At 34.4% G+C, this 27,364-nt stretch overlaps 1 protein-coding gene across 12 annotated transcripts in view; it reads left to right on the top strand.

The window, feature by feature from the left end:
* Positions 1-25,615, top strand: part of POT1 (protection of telomeres 1) — a 107,064-nt gene extending 81,449 nt beyond the window's left edge. For 11 of the 12 annotated variants that reach the window (XM_055347505.2, XM_004046148.4, XM_055347504.2 and 8 more), the window contains 8 exons: positions 1,906-1,962; positions 5,960-6,116; positions 7,744-7,949; positions 13,435-13,570; positions 19,505-19,593; positions 21,544-21,635; positions 23,473-23,578; positions 24,755-25,615. In XM_055347505.2, coding sequence (XP_055203480.1) covers positions 1,906-1,962; positions 5,960-6,116; positions 7,744-7,949; positions 13,435-13,570; positions 19,505-19,593; positions 21,544-21,635; positions 23,473-23,578; positions 24,755-24,867 — 956 coding nt within the window. In that variant the 3' untranslated portion in view covers positions 24,868-25,615. Of the gene's footprint in view, positions 1-1,905; positions 1,963-5,959; positions 6,117-7,743; positions 7,950-13,434; positions 13,571-19,504; positions 19,594-21,543; positions 21,636-23,472; positions 23,579-24,754 lie in introns of those variants that run through there. The other variant, XM_063708759.1, reaches the window with a different exon arrangement.
* The last annotated feature ends 1,749 nt before the right edge of the window (positions 25,616-27,364 follow it).

Below are 27,364 nucleotides of genomic sequence, written 5' to 3'. Positions count from 1 at the left end.
TATTTTTGGTGTTCATTTGGTCATTCTATTAAATTTCATAAGTTTACTATTTTATCCATCTCCGCTTTTATTTCCTCTACACTGTATTTTTTCAACATGATAAAAACTTTCATACGTGGTAGAGTTAAAACAGTTGTACAATGAATACTCAAATAACTACCAGCTAGACTCTCCAATAACTATTTTACTTTGTTTGCTCCATCACGTGTATTTATTTCTACATAGCTCTTTTTTTTTTTCTTTTGAGATGGAGTCTCGCTTCGTCCTCCAGGCTGGAGTTCAGTGGCACGGTCTCGGCTCATTGCAACCTCCACCTCCTGAGTTCAAGCTTCTCCTGCCTCAGCCTCCCAAGTAGCTGGGATTACAGGTGCCCACCACCACGCCCAGCTAATTTTTGTATTTTTAGTAGAGACACGATTTCACCATGTTGGCCAGGCTGGTCTCGAACTCCTAACCTTAGATAATCTGCCCGCCTCGGCCTCCTAAAGTGCTGGGATTACAGGTGCGAGCCACCATGCCTGGCCTATGTGCCTCTTCATTCATTAATTTATATTTTTTATACATTTCAAAGTAAGTTGCAGACATAAGTACATTTTCTAAACACTGGTATGAACATAATTAGCTAGAGTTTAGTAGTTATTTAGAGTTTTTTATTTTTGAGGTAAAATTAGCAGTGAAATGGACAACTTTCCATTTTATGAACCACTTCATGAGTTTTGACTAATACGTAAACGTGTAACCCAAATCCCTCTAGATTTGCTGTTCTAGAACTTTGAAAAAATTGAATCATATGTACTCTTTTTGTATATACTATATGTTTTTGAGAGTTAATCACATTGTTGCATATATCATTAGTTTGTTTCCTTTTTAATGCCTAGTCACATGATATGTGGTAGACATTTTTTCTTTAGATAGGAATTTCTAGTTGTTATGACATCATTTGTTTCCTTTTTCCTATTAGATGGCTTCAGTGTCTTTGTCAAAAATCAAGCGAGTATAAATGTGGGCTTATGTCTAGGCTTCCCATTCAATGCTTACTAGTATAGTGTGAAGTATGCATTTTCCCCACACTAAATTTTCAGTTATTGCAGCACCATTTGCATTCTCCTTGCATTGCTTTGCTGCTTTAGTAAAAAATCAAAATACAATGTAAATGTGGCTTTATTTCCAGGCTCTCTATTTAATTTAATTCAGTTGATCTATTTTTCAATCCTGATGCCAGTACCGTGTTGTCTTAAATTACTGTAAGTTTATAGTAAGTCTTGAAGTCATGTACATTGTTCTCCAACTTTGTTATTTTATAAAATGTTATTTAATATTCTAGATTTTCTGCACTTCCACATAAGTGATAGCATCTGCTTTGCAATCTCTACAATAAAGTCTCTGCTATTTGTTTGTTTGTCGTTGTTTTGAGGCAGAGTCTCGTTCTGTTGCCCAGGCTGGAGTGCAGTGGCACAATCTCAGCTCACTGCAGCCTCCGCCTCCTGGGTTCAAGTGATTCTCATGCCTCAGCCTCCTGAGTAGCTGGGATTACAGGCATCTGCACCACACTTGGCTAATTTTTGTATTTGTAGTAGAGATGGGGTTTCGCCATTTTGGCCAGGCTGGTCTCTAACTCCTGACCTCAAGTGATCTGCCCACCTCAGTCTCCCGAAGTGTTGGGATTATAGGCGTGAGCCACTGTGCCCACCCAGCCTCTGCTATTTTCGAAGGATTATGCTGAATTTACAGATTAATTTGGAGAGAATTGATATCTTAACAATATTGAGCCTTCTAAATCATGAATGTGGCATATCTCACCATTTATTTATATTTTCTTCAGTTTCTCTCAGCAACGCTCCATTGTTTTCAGTTCTACATTGAAGTTGTAATGGACTTAATTTTTTTGCCTTTTCCTTTTTATAGGCTCTGGATCAGTATCATTATACGAGGTAGAAAGATGTCAACAGCTATCTGCTACAAGTAAGACTATGTATCGTTTTTGAGATGGGCACAGTAATGAGCATAATAAAGTCTGTCTCTACACTTACCAGCTAATCCATTTCTTTCTAATAGTAGAACACATATCCTTTAAAGCTAAAATAGTCCATATTTAACTTTCTTCTTCTACCGTGTCTTGTTGGCATAAAATGGAACTCATAAAGATAACGTGTCTTTACATTGCATATTATAAGTCATCTATCTCTAACAGACTTAATGTTTAAAACAGATATGTTTTAAACATTAAATACATGATGTATTTGAAGTCATGTATCTCTGTTAGAGTTACATGACTTAAAATGTGCAATGTAAAGACACGTATCTTTAAACTATTACATGAAGAGTTATCCTGTCACATGATGCATTTAACGGTGTACCATAAAGGAGCTCCTTGCAATATGCCTCAAAATTTTAATTTAATGTTAGTAATAATAGTGTGTCTATCAAGTACCCTCCTTCTGTTACATCAGCTAAGATTAAAAAAAATTTTTTCAGAAAAATATTTTTAACCACAAATTTATTAAATGTGCTATTGTAAAAATTTTAATTTCTCAAATTGGAGAAGGAAGATAACAAATATGAATGGGAGAAGGATTGATGAAAGCTTTTAATGTTGTGTTGTAATTGGAGGTACCATTATGTACTCATGTTTTCTAGGTAAATACAGAAGTCGATGTAGCCGTGTGTATGTATGATACACATATATTCACACGTATACACATTTGTTTATATTATAGGGGTGTGTGTGTGTGTGTGTGTCAGTATGAATGTGTGTTCATATGTACCCTATCTTTCTCTCCATGAAAAGGCGTAGAGGCAGCAGCACTCCAGTTGCCATAAGCACACCTGGTGCTCAGATCTTGGTTTATAAATAATATTTCTCTGTAAAGGAATCAGAGCTCCTTGGTGAAATAGCAGATTTCAGAACTAGAACAAGGGAATTACAAGATTAGTATGGAGTAACCTTGTAGTACTAGAAAGTAAGGGGGTTCTCAGTTAATGATGAAACTCGTCAAATGGCTTAGGATAGAACATGTCTAGGAACATTTGAGCATCAAAACAAATAATATTAATACTAATTGAGTAAAGCAGGAATGCATGAGCCCATGTTGATGATGATAAAGGAAAAATAAAATATATGGGGTTAAGTGGAAATATGTTTCTTAAAGTAAAATAACAAATATAAAAGGGATAATGAAATTAGAAAAAAAAAACTACCATTTTGTAACCATGATAGTCATTGTTGAGTTAGTTGTGAATCTGTGGATTCTAAACTATCAGGATATTTGATGAAAAATAAGATATTTACATTTTCTCTAGTATATTCTTGTTAAATACAAGGGGGAAACAGTAAGTTTTTAGTAGAGAAGTGATTGGACACTACCTTTACCAGCTGAATAAAGTTTAGGTCTACAGTAATAGAAACACTCACTTTGTATGCCCCTTGATGTGATGCACTGAGAAGCATACAGTATCACTTACGCATTATTCCTGCCAAAAATGCATAAGCTAAATCTGATCCTGAGGAAGAACCAGACAACACCCAAATTGGTGTTTATTCTACAGAATAAATGGCTGTACTCTTCAAATATATCAGTGTTGTGAAAGATAAAGAAAAGCCGAGGACTTAGTTTACATTAAAGAAGTCTAAAGAGACATGAGAATTAAATGTAATACATGGTCCAGAATTGGATCTTAGATTTGAAAATAAAATGAATGCTAAGAAGAACATTTTGAGGACAATTGTAGAAATTTGAGTAATGTTTGTTAATTCGATTATAATAATAAATCAGTTAAATGTTCTAATGTTGAAAATTGCCTGTAATTATGTCAATAAAATGTCTTCTTTTGAAATACATACTGGAGGATTTAGAGGAAAGGAGGCAATTATGCCTCCAGACATTATCTGGTAGTTATTCTCAAATGATTCAATAATATTTATGTGGTGATTGACAGATAAAGACAGGCACAGTGACAATGATAAATGTGCAAAAATGTTAACAATTGGTGAATCTTGGTGAATATTATACAGAAGGTCTTTGTATTGTTTTTGCAATTTTCCTTAAGTTTGAAAGCATTTTAAAATGAAAAGTTAAAAACTTTAGGTTAAAATATGAGTTTGAAGCAATTGCTTTTATCACTGTGTAGCAATTTACACTAAATTGATCAGGTCTGCCAATGGCCTTTTTTTTTTTTTTTTTTTTTTTTTTGAGGCGGAGTCTCACTCTGTCGCCCAGGCTGGAGTGCAGTGGCACTATCTTGGCTCACTGCAAGCTCTGCCTCCCGGGTTCACGCCATTCTCCTGCCTCAGCCTCCCGAGTAGCTGGGACTACAGGTGCCCGCCACCACACCGGCTAATATTTTGTATTTTTAGTAGAGACGGGGTTTCACCGTGTTAGCCAGGATGGTCTCGCTCTCTTGACCTCGTGATCCACCCGCCTCGGCCTCCCAAAGTGCTGGGATTACAGGCGTGAGCCACGGCGCCTGGTGCCAATGGCCTTTTTAAAAGCATCACCAGCTGGGTGCAGTGGCTCATGCCCGTAATCCCAGCACGTTGGGAGGCCGAGGCAGGCGATCACCTGAGGACGGGAGTTCGAAGCCAGCCTGACCAACATGGAGAAACCCCGTTTCTACTAGAAGTACAAAAATTAGCTGGGCGTGGTGGCACATGCCTGTAATCCCAGCTACTTAGGAGGCTGAGGCAGGAGAATCGCTTGAACCTGGGAGGTAGAGGTTGTGGTGAGCAGAGATCGCACCATTGCACTCCAGCCTGGGCAACAAGAGGGAAACTCCGTCTCCGAAAAAAAAAAAAAAAAACCACAATCGCCACCACAACAAAATGTTCCACTGTAATAAATGTTCCACTCTGAAGTAATAAATGTTCCACTCTGATAAAGGCAAGTGAGAAATAATAAATGATGAATATATTTGGGCAGACTCATTTGTCACAGAAGTATCTTCTTAAATATAAACTTTATTAACTATTTGAAAAGAGTTGTAATTACTTGAAATATCTAATTAAGTGATACAGAGAGCCTTGTTGGTAAACTTCTGTCCTTCTTGGCCATTTGCTCCTTGAAGGAAAACTAATTCAACAAGAATTTCATTGGATTAAAGCTCAATACTGAAAGGAATTGTCTTCGCCATTGAGGTTAATAAGATTTGTACATCATTTCCCTTTTCTAAAACACATGAAAGTGTTAAGCTAGAATGTATAGCAAGCTGTTGCCTTAAGCTAAGGGTCACCAGCAATTTTATACTTTTTCCCAGTAAAAACTGATCACTACAATCCCAGTCCATCTTTCCACAAGTAGCTGAGGAGACCTATTGTACCTATTTCCCAGGCAATTGCTCCTAATGCTTTTGTCTGAGTTTTTTTTCCAGTTTGACTCAACTTCCTCTTATTTTTCCTCTCCCTCCTCCTCCACTTCCTCCTTCCAACTCCCCAAACTTCCTCTTCCCCACTACTACACCACTCCTGTGACAGTTCGATCACCCTTAATGTCCCTTCCTATTCTTAATCTGATTTTATAAATGATGATTCTGTAAAAAGTAACTGATTTGAAACATCCAAGAGCCTGCAAATAATATTTGCAAATAATATTTTGCAAGTGTGTTTTGTTACATTCTTTTGTGGCAGACACCAGTTAGAACTTAAACGGTTGCCTAGCGTAATATTTTCTTAGCTAAATAAACTTTGCTTTTTTGAATGCTTACTAGGCAATTAAGTTACTTATTTCTTCCCCCAAATTATCCAGCATTTATTTAGTACACATTTGTTGAGTACCTACTGTGCCTGGCACTATGCTAGTGGGCCTTGGGTATACATCAGGGAATAAAGACATAACCCTTGCTTTCATGGAGTGACACTTAATAGAGCTTAAATTAATTAGATTTTATAGTATATATTTGGTTCAGGAGGATGCATGTCATAAATATGATTCTTGTTATTCTGATTGAATATAAAAATTCTTTACAGTACTTACAGATCATCAGTATTTGGAGAGGACACCACTATGTGCCATTTTGAAACAAAAAGCTCCTCAACAATACCGCATCCGAGCAAAATTGAGGTCATATAAGCCCAGAAGACTATTTCAGTCTGTTAAACTTCATTGCCCTAAATGTCATTTACTGTGAGTATTTTCCATAATAAAACAAACGTTTTCATATTATTTGTGTGTATATGTGCACATACGTATAATTTTTTGTCTTAGGAATAAGTAAATTGTTAATATATATATTATATTTTGCAAGAATGGTAAATTTTTTAGGTAAAATGCTAAATTCTTAGAGAATAAATTATTCTGATAGTAATAAAAGGGAGTGCTATTTTCAGATCTAAAATTCAGCTTAGTCACTCTGATAAAGGCAAATGAGAAATAATAAATGATGAATATATTTGGGCAGACTCATTTGTCACAGAAGTATCTTCTGAAATATAAACCTTTATTAACTGAAATTTTTGAAAGGAGTTGTAATTACTTGAAATATCTAATTAAGTGATAAAGAGAGCCTTGTTGGTAAACTTCTGTCCTGCTTAATAACTAGAATATAATAAATATAATTTAAATTTTCTTTAGTAATTGAGAATTTCTTAGTGCCTTTACTCTGAACATCAGTGATTATATAAATATGTAATAAATGTATATAACTGTTTTGTAATCCTTTTACTACATAATCGGCTCAAGACTATTCTGAAAATCATTTTTAAAAGCTCCTCATCTTTTTGCAATTTGCCTACTTTTCCTCTGAATATCTAAAGTGATGTTTTGGAAAATGTAGATAATTGATGGTTATATGCATTTGGATGCCCTAAATTGAGTTTTCACTAAAATCTGCTACAATGTGTAAATATCTGTGTACATCGCCATGTATTTGTGTGCTTATAAATTGTGAGTATCTGTGTTCATTAATATTCATATATTTTCCAATCCAAAATTTGGGTTTGTTTGAAGAAATTTTTTATTTTAAAATCTCTTTAAATAAAATGTGAGGGAACTGTTTTTACCCATTTGAGCTTGAAATGGTGGTTGGGATTAAAATGTATATATAAGGATTTTAGATAATTCTTCAAGTATTATCAAACTTTGGTTTATTGAATTTTGTAAAATCATACAGCTTTGTAAAATAAAACCACTCTCTGCGATCATTTTTTAAACAAATAAGGATATTATCTCAGAAATTAACGGAAACTATCTAAAGTTACACAGTTAATTGGCAACAGAACCAGAATAAAGCCATACACCTTTTGATTCCAAATGATGCCATTTCTGCTACATGATACTTAACCATATGACTTCTTAAAATTACTAATTATTAAACAGAATTGGAAATATTATTAGTTTAGAAGTGCCCTTTTCCCTAAGTGTGGTAAGTGGATATTTAACTGGAGTGAAGACAGGGCCACTGCATTTTTTTCTCCTACTGGGAAATTTAGCATTCTTTACAGAGGAGAAAAAAATTGATGCTAGAAATAATTATGAGTAACTTTGTATCACAAAACCAGGCATAGAAATCACTGGTAATTAATGTAAGTATGATTTGGATATACTTACCCACAAAATATCAAATATTTATCTATTGAAAAAAAGTTATTTGTTCTGCAAAGTGAATTATCTCCATAATTTACATAATTTAAGAAAAAGTAACTGACTCATCTACATGTAAAAATGATACTTTTTAATTTGATAACTTGTTAAATGGAAATCTTCACGCTTGTACCAAAATCGATTTCTATCATTTCATTGTCAATAATTTTAGGCAAGAAGTTCCACATGAGGGCGATTTGGATATAATTTTTCAGGATGGTGCAACTAAAACCCCAGATGTCAAGCTACAAAATACATCATTATATGATTCAAAAATCTGGACCACTAAAAATCAAAAAGGACGAAAAGTAGCAGTTCATTTTGTGAAAAATAATGGTATTCTCCCACTTTCAAATGAATGTCTACTTTTGATAGAAGGTAAGATATTTAAGTCACTGTTTTGTTAGAATACTCCTTCTGTATATTTTTCCTAATTATTGTTTAATACATTTTACAGACAACCTAGTACATATAAAGTAAAAATAGTATTTAAATTTTACAAAATTGAATATATATGTTAACTAGGTTCAAATATATATAAGCACACGTTCATAAATTTATCTTAATTACATTTGAAATTGTACTTCAGACTCAAGTGTTAACATTTAACTATATTGTTGGATTGCATTTTATTTTGTCAATGCTAAGCTGATTGTCTAGTTAAGTAATAATAAAGAGGCTGATTGCTTATGTACCATTGCTGTTTTCTTGGCCTCTGGATGTCACTGTTGTTTCATAGAAATAGGGTGAAAGTCATCTATTGTATCAAAATCAAAGAAGAGACCATTGAAACAAGTAAAGATAACTTGACAAGTTTTAAATGAAATTTATCATGTTTGGTTTTTCATTTTCTTTTCATTTTCATCTAATTTTATCTCATTTATCTAAAATATGTACTGCGAATTTTTTTTCATGGCAGATTTAGAGTTTTTCTTAAGGCTTCTCTTCCCTTGTAACCTTTTCATTGTTTTTCTTAAGGCTTTCCTTCCCTTGAAACCTTTTCATTGTTTTTCTTAAGGCTTTTCTTCCCTTGAAACCTTTTGTAATAGAAGAAAAATACCTTCTTTAATTTGCATTAGAGTAATATTTAACTTTATTTTTAATAAATGAGGGAATTCTATGTAAATTATAGACTGTGGGTGATTATGTGTCAGTATAGGTTCATTTTTAACAAATGTACCACTCTGGTAGAGGATGTTGATACTGGAGGAGGCTAGCATGTATGGTAGAAGGGGATACGGAAAATCTCTGTACCTTCCTCTTAATTTTGCTGTGAACCTAAAACTACTCCTTAAAAAAAAAAAAAAAATGAAGTCTTAAAAAGAAAACATAGAATGGACAACACTGAGAGTAAACCCTAATATAGACTGGACTTTGAGTGATAATGGTTTGTTACTAATGTAAACTGTGGACTTTGAGTGATAATGTTTTTTAAAATGGGTTTCTTGATTGACTAAATTTACCACTCTGGTGCAAGATGTTGATAATGGGGAAGAGGCTAGGGGACATAGGGAAACTTTGTACCTTTTGCTTAATTTTGCAGTGAACCTAAAACTGCTTTTTTAAAAAGGCTTATTTAAAAAAATAATGAGAATGTATGTAAAAGCACTTGGAAATGTAAAAGGAATATAAGAAATGTGAGCTGTTTTTATTTTATGTTTCTAAGTATTATAACCTGGACCAAGGGCTAGGATCTTACTGCAGTATGGCACTGCTCTGGTTAGGAAGTAACAAAATCAAAAACTGACCTGGACTTAGAGATGAACCAAAGAAAATGATATAAATACAAAGTCATTCTTAGACTTTAAGGACCTGCAGCAGTATTCACTGATATTCATGCCAAGTTAATGCAGTTGACACTATTTTATTGTGACCATAGTTTACATTAGGGTTCACTCGTTCTGCTTTACAGTTCTTTATGTTTTGACAAATGCAGAATACCATGTACCCACCATTAGAGTCTCATACAAAACAGTATCAGTTAATTTCTGTAAAAGCTCTAAGATCTGTGTCCAGATTTTTTTTTGCATGCAGATGTCCAGTTTTCCAGTACCATTTCTTAAAAAGACTGTTCCTTCTCCATTGAATTGCCTTTGCTTCTTTGTCAAACCAGTTTATTTGTGTGAATTTGCTTCTGTCTTCTCTATTCTGTTTTAATCTATTTGTCTGTTATTTTCCTAATATCACACCATCCTTATTTCTAAAGCTATATAGTAATTCTTGAAATTGTGTAGTGTTGGTCCTGCAACTTTCTTCTTTTTCTTGAGTATTGTGTTGGCTATTGTAAATCTTTTGCATTTCCATGTAAACTTTATAATCAGTTTGTCAATATCCAAAAATAACTTGCTGGGATTTTTATTAAGATTGCCAGCTGGGCGCGGTGGCTCACTCTGGTAATCTTAGCACTTTGGGAGGCCGAGGCAGGCAGATCACCTGAGGTCGGGAGTTCGAGACCAGCCTGACCAACATGGAGAAACCCTGTCTCTACTAAAAATACAAAATTAGCCAGGCGTGGTGGTGCATACCTGTAATGCCAACTACTTGGGAGGCTGAGGCAGTAGAATGGCTTGAACCTGGGAGGCGGAGGTTGCGGTGAGCTGAGATCGTGCCATTGCACTCCAGCCTGGGCAACAAGAGCGAAACTTCATCTCAAAAAAAAAAAAAAAAAAAAAAAAAGATTGCCATAATCTATAAGTCATGGTGGAGATGGAGAACTAACATCTTGATGTTATTGACGATGAACATGGACTGTCTATGTAGATCTTCTTAGATCTCTTTAACTAGGGTTTTATAGTTTTACTCAGATAAACCTTGTAAATCCAACAAAATATAGATCACATTTTGTTAGCTTTATATCTAAGTATTTTCTTTTTTGGTGCTAATTATTTAATGTTAAATTCAAACTTTGATTATTTCTTGCTTATGTATAGGGAAGCAATTGATTTTTTTTTTAATTAACCTTGTATCCTCTACCGTTGCTATAATTGCTTGTTATTTCAGGAATTTTTTTGTTGTGATTTCCTGTAAACAAAGACAGTTTATTTCTTCCTTCCTAATATGTATACCTTTTGTTTCCTTTTCTTACTGCATTAGATAGGGCTTCCAGTACAATATTGAATAGGAGCAATGAGAGGGAATGTTCTTGCTTTTATCCCAGTCTTAGGTGGAAAGTGTCACCATTAAATGTAATTTTAGCTGTGGCTATTTTATCGATGTTCTTTATCAAGTTGAAGAAGTTCCCCAATATTCCTAGTTTGCTGAGAATTTTTATTATTAATGATGTCGGATTTTATCAAATGCTTTTTCTATTGCATCTATTAATATGATCATACAATTTTTCTTCTTTAGCCTATTAATGTGATAAATTACATTAATTGATTTTGGGGTGTTTAACCAGCCTTGCCTACCTAAAATAAATCTCATTTGGTCATGGTGAATAATTATTTTCTTTTTTGATTCAATTTTTAAATACTTTTTGAGTATTTTTTTATGTGTTTTCATAAGAGAAGTTGATCTATAGGTCTTCATTCTTGTAATGTATTTGGTTATGTATTAGAATATTGCTGGCCTCATAAGAGGTAGGAAACATTCCCTCTACTTCCATTTTCTGGAATACATAGTAGAGAATTAGTGCCATTTCAGTGTTTGGGTAGACTTACCTATTGAAACAATCTGAGCCTAGTGACTTTTTTCAAGATTATTATTATTGATTTAATTTCTCTATAGACATAGACCTGTTCAGATTATCTATTTCTCCTTGTGTGAGTTTTGATAGATTATGCCTTTCAAGAAATAGAACCATTTTATCTAAGGTGTCAAAGTTGTGGGTTCGAATTGTTTATAATATTTATTTATTATTAACACTATATTTTAAACTGCATAATATTTAACTTCCTCTGAAACATTTTGTATTGTTTCCAATTGAATTGAATCCAATTTGTATGGAACTCTAATGTCACTGAATCATTTTATCATAATATTTATTATTAATACCTATAATTTACTGATAGACTATGTGTCAGGCACTGTACTAGTTTAGTATTTTATCTTTAACTCTCATAACAGTTCTTCTGTAAGCTGGATGTATCCCCTTTGTAAACAAAAGAGGAAACTGAGACCAGGAGAAAATGGTGAAGTACTCAAGGATAAAGACCTAATGTCAGAAAAAAATTCAAACTTAGGCCTTTCTGTCTCCATAGTCCATGTTAAATATTTCTACTGATTGCAAATAAATTGCTCAGTTAGGATGTCTCCAGATACAAACCTTGAGAAACGTAGTATGCACATATATACATGTAAATGTCTTTCTTTGTACTTATTCATTTGTTTAGCACATGTTTATTGAATGCCTACTGTGTGCCAGACACTGATTTAGGCATTAGTGGTAATGTAGCAAACACAACAAAGTACTTCCTTTCATGGACTTTACATTAAGAGGAAATCACTAAAATATTGATAGTAATAGTCACTCATGGTTCTAAGTGCTTTACAAATATTAACTCATTTAATCTTTATAATGATCTTACAGAGTAACATTATTCTCAGTTTTACAAATGGGGAAACTGTTATACCAGAGTTTAAGTAACTTGACCAAGGTTGTCCAGCTTATGTGCCAGAGCCAAACTCGTGTGACTGGCCAGTGTGAATGACTAGATGAGCTCTCACCAGATTCTTTGAAATAGTATTTTTGGGGAGGAACTCATAGAGAAAAGAGTTAGTGAATGGTCACCTATTGCAGTTTTGAACAGTAGGCAGGAGTCTCTTCAGCAGGGCTAGGTATCCGTCTCCAAAAGATAGACTAACTTTTGGGCTGTGAAACTTTTAAGTAGCATGCTTAGGGAATATTGTTTTGAGTTTTTAAGCATGCATGATGAGAGTTTCTGTCTGGCTGCAATATGATATAGCAGAACTCTGGCTTCCAGTAACAAAGAGCTCAGGGGAAGGAGGACAGGAACAGGGCAAGTTAAAATGCCACAGAGCTCACCGTTCTTGCCAAAATTCAGCCCGTTTTCTGGAGCAAACACTCCTTGGATTGTTGAAGGCCTCTGGTAATTTCCAGAATTCTAAAAAAGGTTTTACAGTTTTTGCCAATATTCTTACTGCTGTTATAGTCAATTGTGTCTTTGGATGTCCTCACTCTGCTATACCAGAAGTGCTTCTCCTTTATAATTGAATGTTGACATTAGAAATTCTACCCAAATTTTAGGAAATACACGGAGGTATTTTTTAAATCCTTTTCGTTTTGCCTGGAGAGAGGAAGCATTATTAGCTAAGTAAAAAGGATACTGCCTTCTAATAATGGCATGCCATTGGGCAATACTTCTCAGCCAGCTTGGTCATTTGAATGCTTACTCTGTCATAGAATTAACTGTGATAATTTTCCCAGGAAAAATGAACAAATTTTATATGTGAATTCATATTACATGAACTACTCATATCTATATTTAAATGAAATATTGACCTGAAAATTGAGATTTAAACCCTAAATTTGCCCAGATATTAATTAGTATATAGCAAATTAGTGAGAATCTGATCATAACTTAGCTTTTAATTTATATTCCCTCTTTTGGTTATTTGAACCAAAGTGTTCCTGAAATAAAGAGCAATTTGTTTAAATTTAAGAAGTTGGTTAAAATTTCACAAGCTTTATATATTACCAAAGTCTCAGCATTTTTGTGCATTGATTTTTTTAATCAATGTATAGGATTGTACATTTACAAATTAATATTTTTTACATACATTCATTGTCTTTTTCTGTCAATTCCTTTAGTCTTTTATTATACCTCACACGTTATTTAATAGGACTGTACTTTGTCTACATTTTCTTTGCACTACTTGAAGGATTTATTTATTCTCTTAACAGGAGGTACACTCAGTGAAATTTGCAAACTCTCGAACAAGTTTAATAGTGTAATTCCTGTGAGATCTGGCCACGAAGACCTGGAACTCTTGGACCTTTCAGCACCATTTCTTATACAAGGAACAATACATCACTATGGGTATTTTGTTTTGTTTTGTTTTGTTTATTATACTTTTAAGTTCTGGGGTCATGTGCAGAACGTGGAGGTTTGTTACGTAGGTATACACGTGCTATGGTGGTTTGCTGCACCCATCAACCCATAACCTGCATTAGGCATTTCTCCTAATGCTGTCCTTTCCCTAGCCTCCCACCCCCTGACAGGCCCTGGTGTGTGATGTTCCCTTCCCTGTCTCCATGTGTTCTCATTGTTCAACTCCCGCTTATGAGTGAGAACATGCAGTGTTTGGTTTTCTGTTCTGGTGTTAGTTTGCTGAAAATGATGGTTTCCGGCTTTATCCATATGCCTGGCAAGGACATGAACTCATCCTTTTTTTAGCTGCATAGTATTCCATGGTGTGTATATGCCACATTTTCTTAATCCAGTCTATCACTGATGGACATTTGGTATAGTTCCAGGTCTTTGCTATTGTGAATAGTGCTGCAATAAACGTACGTGTGCATGTGTCTTTATAGTAGAATGATTTATAATCCTTTGGGTATATACCCAGTAATGGGATTGCTGGATCAAATGGTATTTCTAGTTCTAGATCCTTGAGGAATTGCCATACCGTGTTCCACAAAGATTGAACTAATTTACACTCCCACCAACAGTGTAAAAGCATTCCTGTTTCTCCACATTGTCTCAAGCATCTGTTGTTTCCTGACTTGTTAATGATCGCCATTCTAAGTGGCGTGAGATGGTATCTCATTGTGGTTTTGATTTGCATTTCTCTAATGATCAGTGACATTGAGCTTTCTTTCATATGTTTGTTGGCTGTGTAAATGTCTCCTTTTAAGAACTGTCTGTTCATATCCTTCGCCCACTTTTTGATGGGGTTGTTTTTTTCTTTTAAATTTAAGTTCTTTGTAGAGTCTAGATATTAGCCCTTTGTCAGACGGATTGCAAAAATTTCCTCCCATTCTGTAGGTTGCCTGTTTACTCTGATGATAGTTTCTTTTGCCGTGCAGAAGCTCTTTAGTTTAATTAGGTCCCATTTGTCAATTTTGGCTTTTATTGCCATTGCTTTTGGTGTTTTAGACATGAAGTCTTTGCCCATGCCTATGTCCTGAATGGTATTGCCCAGGTTTCCTTCTAGGATTTTTATGGTTTTAGGTCTTACATTTAAGTCTTTAATCCATCTTGAGTTGATTTTTGTATAAGGCGTAAGGGGGTCCAGTTTCAGTTTTCTGCATATGGCTAGCCAGTTTTCCCAACATTTATTAAATAGGGAATCCTTTCCCCATTGCTTGTTTTTGTCAGATTGTCAAAGATCAGATGGTTGCAGATGTGTGGTGGTGTTTTCAACTGAGAAAACTTTTGGAATTAAAAACTGTTGAAGAGTAATTTTTATTAGTTTATTTCATTGGTTACTATATGTTCAGCATAAACTTACAGTGTATCAACTTATATGTACTAGGTTTTTCTGGCATATATCTGTTCTTTTGATAAGCATATATAGTGAGAGTACACACAATGTGTGAGGCATAAGGCTGCTATCTTTTGATTCCTCACCCAGAGGCTGGTACTCACTTGTTTTCTTTAACAGTGAGGATTTAGATTCCAGTTACAGAGAAAAATTCAGAGCTGCAAACCTAGTAAAAATTAAGTGATTCAATTTCAGAATTTCTGAGCCACTAAATTACAAATTTGCTGCCACTGAAAATTGGAGAATATAAAAGAATTCATTAGGAGCTATAAACAGATTTCTACATTTAGAAGGAGGGGGTAGGGATAAAATCTCCTCTACTGCTTGATGAAACAATCACCCTGGACACATTCTGATTTGAGAAACCTCGGATTATAACATATGTTTTATCATCCTATTCCTCTTTCTTTCCGACTTCTACATTTGTAGCAATTAGTAGTCATTGTCATAATGTGTAAATCCTGATTGAAAAATTATATACTGGTTGAAAAATATTATACTGTAAGCATGATACCTCCCTAATTGTGTGGTAAAGTCACTGTTAGACATTGCCCTCTGTCCTTCCGACATATCATAACATTTTAGCCATAAAGCGAAAGTGTATGCCACTGACTTAAATCTCTGTGTTATAGCTGTTTTTACTCTGATATACTCAGTGTCTAATTCTTCCTCTCATTAGACTCATGATCTGAGAGTCCATCTTTTTTGAAAATAAAATGATTTTTAATTAAGCCAATTAATTAAAAAATTAAAACTCATAAAATTCTGTTTTTCTTGTATAATAAGTCACTGAGCTTTCTCTTTTTGCATGCTCATCCTCGCTCACTTGCTTTTGTTCTTTCCCCTTTCTCTCTATTTTGCCTTGCCAGTACTGGGCACCATGACGAGTCTAAACCAGGAAAGGAAATATTCATATTCATTTTAAACTCTGAAATACTACTACTTCTTTTACTAGAAGTCTCAAAAAAATTACCTTAAGGCCCCCATTTTTTTTTTTTGAGATGAAGTCTTGCTCTATTGCCCAGGCAGGAGTGCAGTGGCATGATCTCAGCTCACTGCAACCTCTGCCTCCCCGGTTCAAGCGATTCTCCTGTCTCAACACCCCCCCGAGTAGCTGGGACTACAGGCATGCACCACTAACACCCGGCTGATTGTTTCATATTGTTATTAGAAACGGGGTTTCACCATGTTGGCCAGGCTGGTTTTGACCTCCTGACCTTAGGTGATCTGCCCACCTCGGCCTCCCAAAGTGCTGGGATTACAGGTGTGAGCCACCGTGCCCAACCAAGGCTGTTGACTTTTTACTAGTTGCTTCAAAACTAAGGCAAATGCTGTTCACACTCCAGATTTTAAGACATTTTTACATTTTTTATTACTTGAGTTTCATCATCAAAAGCCAGTATATCTTTTAATTGATTATTCTTTTTATTTTTGGGTTATGAAATAATTTTAACTTATAGAAAAATAAAAAAGTAACATCACAACAATTATGTATCCACCATTTAAATTTAACAAATCTTAACGTTTTGACATTATTTCAGACTCTTTTTTTTTTTTTTTTTTTTTGGAGACAGTGTCATTCTGACACCCAGGCTGAAGTGGCATGATTTCAGCTCATTGTAGCCTTGACATCCTGGGCTCAAGCAATCCTACTATCTCAGCCTCCCAACTAGCTGGGACTACAGGTGCACACCACCACACCTGGCTAATTTTTGTAGGGGCGGGGTTTTGCCTTGTTGCCCAGGCTGGTCTTGAACTCTGGAGTTCAAGCAATCTGCCTACCTTGGCCTCCAAACTTTTATTTTTAAGAAATTAAATGTTACAGAGAAGTAGTATAACCCCATATCAATCCCTTCTCTAACTCTTTTTTCTCAGAGGTAGCTACTTTTCCAAACTTGGATTAAATCCTTCTCATCAATGCTTTTATGCCTTCATTATATGTGTGAACTCTTAAGCAGTATGGCGTATTTTTCATTTTTTAAATTTATATAAACTGTTTCGTACTATGCCAAGCCTTTTGCAGCTTGCTTTTTTTGATTCATTAAAATTTTCAAGATTTACCACTATTGACGCATGTAGATTTAGATTATTTAGCATCTATGGAGTATGTTATGAAATATCAGAATGTATTAGCCTATTTTCCTATTAATGGATATGTGTTATTTTTTGTTTCATTTACAGACCATAATGAAGTCACGTTATATGTTTTCTTGTCTATTTCCCTTGATGTAAAATGAGTTCAGTGGGTCATAAACAGTTTTTTTTTTTTAATTATATGATGTGGTTGTAGTGAAAAATGGAATGAGAGGGAATGGATAATAGAGAACATTTTACACAGTAAGGGTCAGTGTTGTTTCCTAAACTTTCATTTCAATTGTATGTGTATGTATGTATTACTAAGATATGATATTAAATGAATTTCTTACTGTGAGTCCTTAACAAAAATGTTTGAAAGTTACTCCTCAGGTGTTTACCTGAAATTAGAATTACTGGATTATAAGGTATATATAAGTTTTGCTTTATGGGAAGAAATACCAAATTGTTCTTCCCATGGTTTTAACAATATATGGTCCCATCAGTAATGTATAAAATTTTAGTTTCTACCAAGTTCACTCCAACACTTGGTATTAGTCTATTTCTGTCTGATACTTGGCATTAATTTTGTAATTTTGTCAGGCCAGTGAGCATCAGATGGTATCCATGATGTTTTTATTTGTATTTCCTAGATGTCTGGTGTGTTTAAGCAGCCCCCGTGTTTATCAGCTACATAGGTTTCCTACTCTGTGAATTCCATGTTCACATCTTTTGCGTGTTTTTCTATGTGGTTACTGATTTCTTTTTTGGTTCATGTGTGAGCGCACATACATGTAATTGATTGTAAGGTTTTTTTCCGTGTTAGAGATACTAATCTTTGTCAGTTTCATCCATACTTCTAGTGTATTCCATTCCTTTTTAACTTTATGGTTTCTTGTGTTTTATAGGTTTTTTTAAAAATTTTTGTTTGGTAATTGCTTTATAGGTTACTCTCATCCCTTTGCTTTCAAGTCTCTGGCATTCTATTTTGTACGTCACTCATAAATAAAAGCTTATGGCTAAATTTTAGTTTTAATAGTTGAGTTTAAATATGTTCTTAAGTTATTGATATATTTAGTTTATGTTTCTAATTTTTTCTGTTTCCCCTTTCACTGCTTTGGAAGTAAGTAGTTCTGTATTTAATTTTGACTTAATATCCTTAATTTTTAATTTTTATACTATACTTACTTTAATAATGTCTAATGCTAATCAATATCGTAGTCTTTTTCTTAGGCAATAATATTCTTTTGTTAAATTGACATCTTTTATTAGAAAAGAAACACCTATATATTTAATAAAGAGAAGGGTATAAGATGTAATGTGATTACCCTCTTGTTTTCCTCAAAGTGCAAATGAAAACAAATTGCATGGACTTTTCAAACTTTTATTTTTATTCAAGTATATCTTTTCAAGTATATTTTCTTATCAACATCTCATAAACATTATGATGATGCATAATAAAAAATAAATTACTCATAGTTAAAATATGTTGGTATTCAAGTAAAGCAAAATAACTGTACTACACAATGCACAACTTTAGTGTATTGTGTAGTCTTAGATTTATATACATTTCAAAAGTTAACTGTGGAATTAGGCATCATAAACTAGAAACCTCTGGATATGTGCTTACTAAAAATATTAATTATCTAGAATCTTGCATGTTCTGACTGTTTAGTAATTTTTCTCTATTGGCCATATTTATTAACACTTTGAATTTATTAAGATATTACTTACAGAGGCCAGGTATGGTGGCTCACACCTGTAATCCCAGTACTTTGGGAGGCCAAGGCAGGCAGATGGCTTGAGCTCAGGAGTTGAGACCAGCCTGGGCATTGTGGCAAGACTCTGTCTCTACAAAATTACAAAAATCACCCAGGCATGGTGGTGTGCAACTGTGGTTCTAGCTACTTGGAAGGCTGAGGTGGGAGGCTCACTTGAGCCCAGGAGGCAGAGGTGACAGTGCCTGGGTGACAGAGTGAGACCTTGTCTTAAAAAAAATATAGATAGATAGATAGATAGATAGATAGATAGATAGATAGATAGATAGATAGATAGATAGATCATAGAATCAGAGAATTCTTAGACATGATCATTTTCTTCAACTTTTCATTTTAACAAATAAGGAAATTGAGAGCAAAATTAATTAATGATTTGGACCTGGAACTGAGCACCCTGTTCTCAGTTTAGAGTTGTTTATTCTGAATCTTATACTGTCTTTTTTATTGCCTTTATGTAATAAGCTTACTCTTTTATAATTCTCTTGTGAAACAAGCAAGCACATTACAATATAGGGGATGCAGTATTCTTCTGTTTAATAATTTATATTTTAAAACTACACATGTTTGAGCAGTAAAAAATTATAACAAGCTAAATTATTTTTAAATATTTATGGTTCTTTCTTTTATAAATTTCAGATGTAAACAGTGTTCTAGTTTGAGATCCATACAAAATCTAAATTCCCTGGTTGATAAAACTTCGTGGATTCCTTCTTCTGTGGCAGAAGGTTAGCTAAATTTCCGTGCCCTGCAATTTTAACTGTTTGTATACAAGGTTATTTCACCTACTTATATTTCAGTATACCTGAAAGTATACCTGTTCCTTCTTTGTATACTTATTCCTTCTTCTGTAAGATAAACAGACTTTGTAAATTTAAAGATATCTGCCAAGCCTTCCTTTAGTCTGTATTTCTTCAAGCAGGCACCGTCACATACTTTCCCCTATGCCTTACTATTTTGTTTTTCCTCCTCAGTAAGCATTCCACTTTACCAGTGCTTTTCTCAGAATTTGGCATTCAGAGCTGGACATTGTGCTGCAGATGTTGTTTGGCCAATTCAGAATAGAGTGAAATTATTATTTACCTGAAACTGGACACTCAGCTTCTACTAGCCTGAAATGTCATTGTATAGCTATTTATCTGTACACTTGGTTTTGTTTTCTTTCCTTTTTAATACAGCCATCTCATGTTCTATTTGTCGTCCAGTGAAATCCTAGGTTCCTGTCGCATGAACTTCTTGAACTTAGTCTCCTCATTCTATTCTTAATGTAATTTTTTTTTCTGTCACATGAACTTCTTGAACTTGGTCTCTTCGTTCTATTCTTAATGTAATATTTTTGTTTTTATGGTTCCTGGGAGTAGGTGCTAAGTTCATCTTTCTTAGTTTTAGTTCACAGTTTTAACCTATTGAGACCTTTTGAAGCCTAAAATTCAGTTCCCCTGTATTAATGTCTGTTGTATGCCCTAGTTCATGTCTGTATGTCCTAATTTATTCTTACTTGCCCTGTTAATTAGTCCTACTGTTTAAATATGGGTTCCACAGATAAAAGCTAATAAAACATTCTATAAATTGAGTATCTTCCATTTCCAGACAAGAAGATATTTATCTTAACCTGTGAATTTTCATTTTACCCAGTATCTCTAATTTCTTATTTCTTCCTTATCTTACCAAATTATTAAATCTCAGATTCTGACATTCTTGTCCATTCAACCAGATGATATCCCTTTTTTCTTTTTTAAAGTTATAAATTATTCCCCTAGGTTATAATAGAAAGGAGAGAGGCATGCTAAAACGGTATTTAACTGCATGCTATTTTTTAGAATATTCTGTATTTTATCTTTCATAAAACTAACATGCAATGAGTTACATTTCATGAATCACTTTTTGTGGTTTCTATGGAGGCTATCAACTGTTTTATTTATTTATTTATTTATTTTTATTTGTTTTGAGACAGAGTCTTACTCTGTCGCCCAGGCTGGAGTGCAGTGGTGCAATCTTGACTCACTGCAACCTCTTCCTCCCAGGTTCAAGCAATTCTCATGCCTCAGCTTCCAGAGGAGCTGGGATTACAGGTGTATGTTACCAAGCCTAGCTATTTTTTTTTTGGTATTTTTAGTAGAGACAGGGTTTCATCATGTTGGCCAGGCTGGTCTTGAACTCCTCAAGATCGGCCCAGGTGATCCGCCCACCTCAGCCTCCCAAAGTGCTGAGAATACAGGTGTGAGGGTGTCAACTTATTTTAAATATACGTTAATAGTTAATCAAAAAGATTAAATTGCTTATCATAAGATATTCTCCCTATGTAGGTATAGTGAAATATTCCAAAATGAATCTGCTAAATGAGCTTAATTATAGGTTGAGTATCTGTGGAGTTAAAAACACAAACTGTCCTCTGCTCTGACACCACAGCAATCAGCGCAGAAGACTTATGTGACCAAATGCATAGGGGTTTTCACCCACACACCAAGCAGGCAGTCCCTCAGCAGACGCCAGCTGGGTGTCCTCCAATTCAATTCTGACACTATCTACCTGGAGATAATGCCAAGTTTTTCTTTGTATCTTGAGTTATTTTAGTAAATAAAATTTACAGGTCTATACTATCATAAAACGATTTTAACTTTACCTTGATAATAAGGAATAGCAGACTCATATGGTTTGATCTTTTTTTCCTTCACTAGTACTGGGTATTGTACCCCTCCAATATGTGTTTGTTATGACCTTTACACTTGATGATGGAACAGGAGTACTAGAAGCCTATCTCATGGATTCTGTAAGTATCAGAGGTAATAAAGATATTTTTAATTAAAAAATGATATTAAAAAATTTGAATACATTTATTCATACCTGCTTTGTTCCTAAAAGGACTTAAGGCAACTTAAAAATATAAGTAAAATATGAGCACATAAATCTTGAATCATCTGTGTATGTATCTCTTTTTTTATTTGACACTAAATCTTAACATTTGAATAGTGAAAAATTAACAGGGATTTAAAGAGTCATTCCCTATACCACGGCCAAAATGCAGAGATATGGCCACACTATGGAAGCATTATTTGTAGTCAACATTTTATCGTACTTTTGTTTGTCTGTTTGTTTGTTTTTTGAGATGGAGTCTTGCTCTGTTGCCCAGGCTGGAGTGCAGTGGCACGATCTCGGCTCACTGCAACCTCCGCCTCCCGGGTTCAAGCAGTTCTCTGCCTCAGCCTCCCAAGTAGCTGGGATTACAGGTATGCACCACCATGCCCAGCTAATTTTTGTATTTTTGTAGAGACAGGGTTTCACCATCTTGGCCAGGCTGGTCTTGAACTCCTAACCTCATGATCCACCCACCCTTGGCCTCCCAAAGTGCTGAGAATACAGGCATGAGCCACCGTGCCCGGCCTTGATCATACTTTTTAAACCTCCACATTTCATATTAGAGGAATGAAGTTACTTTAACAGGGAAGATAGATATTATTGTGTAAAGTTTTGAGGCAGTCTACAAAACCTTCCTCATTTCTGACACTAATTGCAATTGGAAGTCCCCAAGGCCACTCTTAGATTTGATAATTCACAAGACTCCTAGAACTCACTGAAAACTGTTATACTGACAGTTACAGATTATTACAGCTAAAGGATGTACATTAAAATCAGATAATGAAAGAGATGTATAGGACAGAGTCCAGGAAAGTTCCAGACATGGAACTTATGGTTGTCCTCTCCGCATAGAGTTGTGGACTGTTACTTTGCCTGCAACAGTGTGTAGCAATATACATAATATATTGCCAGATAGGGAAGCTCTGCTAAAAGATTTTAGTGGGACTGTATCACGTAGGTATGGTTGACTGCCCATGTGGCTGATCATAGTCTTCAGCCCCTCTTGAGATCAAGCTGATACCACATGCTCCAAACTTCCCACCCTACATCATATTGTTAAACTATTCATAGTGACCCAGGACTTCCAGGCAAAAATACTTCTATCAAGTGTGACATAGAAAGGGCGTAGAGATTACGTTCCACAAGCTAAGGTCAAAGCCCAGACCTCTCTTAGGGTAAAGTTAAAATGTTTACTACATGGATTGGAAAAGATCTGAGGTATAGTTGAGAGGAGAAATTTTCTCCCACTTACACAATTCATTTAACCTTTCATTACATATTTAATGAGCACCTGCTGTGTACTAGGTACTATCCTATGTGATGGAGACACAGCGGTGAACAAAGTAAACAAAATTCCTTCCTTCTTGAAACTTATAGTAGGGAAGAGAAAAATTAAATAACTATATAATACATATACTATATGTTATATTCATTTAAGCTTAGCACAAGATTTTTTTTCTATGCACAAAGAGAATAGTCAGCCTCATTGTTTTTAAATCATTATTACCATCATCATTATTAAATCAGAGCAATTTACTTGATTATGTGTATCTCAAAGCTATTTTAAGATTAAAGAGTAAATAAGATTTTGGAGTTGAGACCAGCATTCTAGTTTATGAATTCTACAATATTGATAGAGGGAAACTGTCTAGATTATCTTTTAATTGGACAATATTGAAATATGTGTTAATAATAACATTAAAAAGGATTAATATTATTTCCTTTTTTTTCTCTCATGAAACATTTTTAAGGACAAATTCTTCCAGATTCCAGCATCAGAAGTTCTAATGGATGATGACCTTCAGAAAAGTATGGATATGATCATGGATATGTTTTGTCCTCCTGGAATAAAAATTGGTAGGCAAGAATATTTTAACAATCCCACACTTCTTTTACTTGAGATAGCGCTAACGTATATATACTCTGTGGACTTTTAGAAGTCTGAAAGCTTTGCTTCCAAATGATTTACTAAGTAGTGAGTGATTACTGTATGATCGACCTTTGATGAAGAGAGTGGCAGGGATAAAATAGTTATGAATCATAATTCCTGCAGTCAAAAGATTTTTAAAATATTTTTAAATATAGGAAAGGGAGGTGGTTTTGATCACAGGCACATTTGACATTGTCATGCTACAAGCATTTTAGTTGAAATTAGACCAAAAGTGGTGAATTGTTGGCAGTAAACATTTTCTGTAACAAACTCCAATTATCCAGTTTAATTCATGGATTAATTTTTTTATTTATCGTTAACTAGTTTCAGATTTTACAAGCTTTTGTTTTACCAGTTTTTTATGAGCTTTGTTTTCTGCATAAACATTTGATTAATAAACCAGATCTTCCTCATTTCAAATTGTACTGCTTATACCTGCTGCCACTGAATTTTCCTTCTGTGACTATATTTGTACTTATGTTGAAACTTGCAGATCTAAGTCATATTAAGACAATTTGATTTTTCTAACAATTTTTTATTGTAGGAAATTTTACCAGCTGCAGATTTAGCAGCTGGTTTAATTTTTATATATTATTTTTAATTAGGCTTTACTCTCCCTGGTCAATCTTTGCATCTTATAATAGTTACATAATGATAGGAATTTGTGTTGATCTCTAACCAAGTTTAACTTGAATACCTTTATTTGTTGTCAGATGTAATTTGTGTTAGCTGTTTGGATTCTTTTGGATAGATTTCTAGAAGTAAATATTTATATCCAAAAGCATGGGCCTGGTAGACCCATTTTAACCACTATTTTAGATTTTTAAAATATATACCAACCATTTTGAAACCCAAGATGTAATCACTGTTACCTGCTTGTGGCAAAAAATTCAAATTAGTCACAATTGCTCCAAAACAATAACATGAATCTACTATGTATTTTGAAGAGAGAATAATGTTAAATTTGGAAGGGACGTTTACTTACTTTTCAAGCCAAAATAAATGTTAATTTTTCTAGCTCAGTGGTAAGCTTAGGTACCTATTTCAGAGTTATTTATTTTGTTTTAATGGTTAAATCACTTTTTTTGTTTTTGTTTTTGTAGATGCATATCCGTGGTTGGAATGCTTCATCAAGTCATACAATGTCACTAATGGAACAGATAATCAAATTTGCTATCAGATTTTTGACACCACAGTTGCAGAAGATGTAATCTAATATTGCCATCCAATTTAGCATACATAAAATGTTGCCACTCACCTTCCCTGTTTGAGCCTCTTTTCCTGCCCTGAGTTTTGTATCAGCAATGTTGATGATGTTAGCATGGGTATGGGATTAGAAAATGTCCTTACCTTAAATCTCTTGGCTTTTACTGGATGCAAGGTAAATAATGGCTATGGATTTTGTTTTGCTTTCTGTTTTGCTTTTGTACAAAGAGACCTGCTTAAACAAGTACTGCTGAGATAAGTGTTTGTCTGATCAAGCTACAGTGTACTTTAAGTAGAAATGGCAAAGTTGCTTTGTTGGGGTGCTGATACTGATGACTTTAGGATAAATTCATTTCTTTAAACTTGTAATACATGGTTTTATTGCTTGTTTCTCTCCAGGATAGTAGAGATTTCTCTATTTCACCTCAACCTAATAAAAGTGGTCAGATTTATAATGTTAATGACTTAATATTATCCTTTTCTAATAGTCTCATGTAAAATATGCCGCTATTACAACTTACAACTAATTGAATGAGATGTTAACTTAGTAAAATAGTTTGATTTTTACCTGACAGTGTTTGTCAAATTTAAAATCATGAATATTCAATTTTATACAAACATTTATATATAGATAGATAGATAGATAGATAGATAGATAGATAGATAGATAGATAGATAGATTTGTGTATGTTATTTGCCAAAGACAGATATAAATTACCGGTTTAATATTAGTGAAGAATAAATAAGTGCACACATTTCAACTGTTTCATTTATTTGCCCTAAGTTGAGCTGAAAAATGATATGAGGCAAAGAATCGAAATAAGTGTGGCAATGCAGCAGATGTTTAGGGCTGTCTACATCCCAGGTACTGTGCTAAGCACTAAACATGTATTTGATCCTCACAGCAACCTATTTTTCTGATAAGAAATCTGAGGCTTGATTGATAAGCTGACTTGACTAAGTTCACACAGTTTGTAAATGCTAGAGTTTGTGCCTTAATTCACATAATCTCTATTCAGAGCCTGTACTGTTAACCACTCAAGGATTCTGGAACAGAAGCTAACAGTTTTCTGCAACGAGTCTTTGACTTAAATATCTGAAATAACATTGGAAATGGATTATAAGAGGAGTCAGTGTGTTTTTCTATAGTTTCAAAATACTTTTAACATCTTATTGTCAAAAAGATTGGATAACTGACTTTCTTTGCTCATAATAACTCAAAATTCTAGTTCCTGAGTACATTAACACATCTTCTTTACCTAACTACCAATGTCCCCCATCATCGACTTATCAGTTTGTTTGAGACAATGAGAAAGACTGATTTTATTTTCAAGAATATAGACTCTTGGTTCAAAACATTTTCAGGAAAAATATTTTAAAACCCTACAGTTGAACAGGTGTGTTTCCGTGTTGATGATGTGCTCAGGATACAAAGGTGAGATAAACATTTTTTCTGCCTTCAGGAAGCACTCAATCTAGAAGACTAGAGGTCCAAAGGTGCCATAGGTTCACACTGTGAGCCTGCTAGATCTCCACGTTAACAAAGGAAAACTCTTCCTATGAATCTTCATGATGATAGGCCATGTCTCTTCTTATTTTTGTTTTAAATAAACATCCACATTATCATGATTTCTTTTGGTTTATTGTGGGGTTTTGTCCTTGTCTTTTTAAAAAAATTTTCAGTTTTTAGCAAGAATTATTCCATCAACATCTAGTGTTTCTCTAGAGATGATGTATGCACTTTATGCTAATCAGGAACCCAGAGAGGAGAATTTTATTTCTGGAGCAACAACTAAATGGTAGTTCATTGTGCCCCAATTTGATCCCTGCCCCTTTCTGTAAACACTGATAGAATCTTCCTGTCAGATTTTAAATTACACAAATTTAAGAAAGAAGTTTGTGTACAGACTCACCCTCAGTTTCCACTTTCTGCAGCATCAATTTTTTAAGACGCTACTGGATTGACTCGTGCTGTCCCTGTATTGTTCTTAGAATGTATGTCTTAGAAAAATCTGAGACAGTCCATTATTCTTTATCTGGATGTAGCAATGAGAAACACACTACTTACAGGCTTTTTCTGTGGCCACCTTCAATTATACTGCTGTATTTGAGGGAACTATACATGCCAACATACAATGTATCATTCCTCATTTCTTTTTACCCCTGCTCATGCTTTAAGTTGGAAATTGTTTCTAAATGATTATAGAAAGACTGATGTTGATGGTCTAGAAGAAGCTGACTATACCTCTGTCTACCTAAAAAAGCTGTCTTCACCCATTAGGGTACTGGCTGCCCAGATTTCAAATTGGTGTAGATCCTGTGCCTTAGCTACTTGGATGTAACAGAAAAGGACCAAAATCTTTTTCCTGCCTACTTCCCAGCTGACTATGCAGTCCTGTTTTAGATATCAAAGCATGAATTTGTCACTACGTGTGACTCTGAATCCAGACAATTTTCTTCTATACTTTCTAGAAGCTTTTCTAGGGATCTGGAGAGGCTAAAAACTC

This window comes from Gorilla gorilla, chromosome 6 (assembly GCF_029281585.2).
Source record: "Gorilla gorilla gorilla isolate KB3781 chromosome 6, NHGRI_mGorGor1-v2.1_pri, whole genome shotgun sequence".
Classification (NCBI taxonomy): domain Eukaryota; kingdom Metazoa; phylum Chordata; class Mammalia; order Primates; family Hominidae; genus Gorilla; species Gorilla gorilla.
The sequence above is the reverse complement of the archived record's forward strand: the minus strand, read 5'-3'. Positions and strand labels throughout refer to the sequence as shown.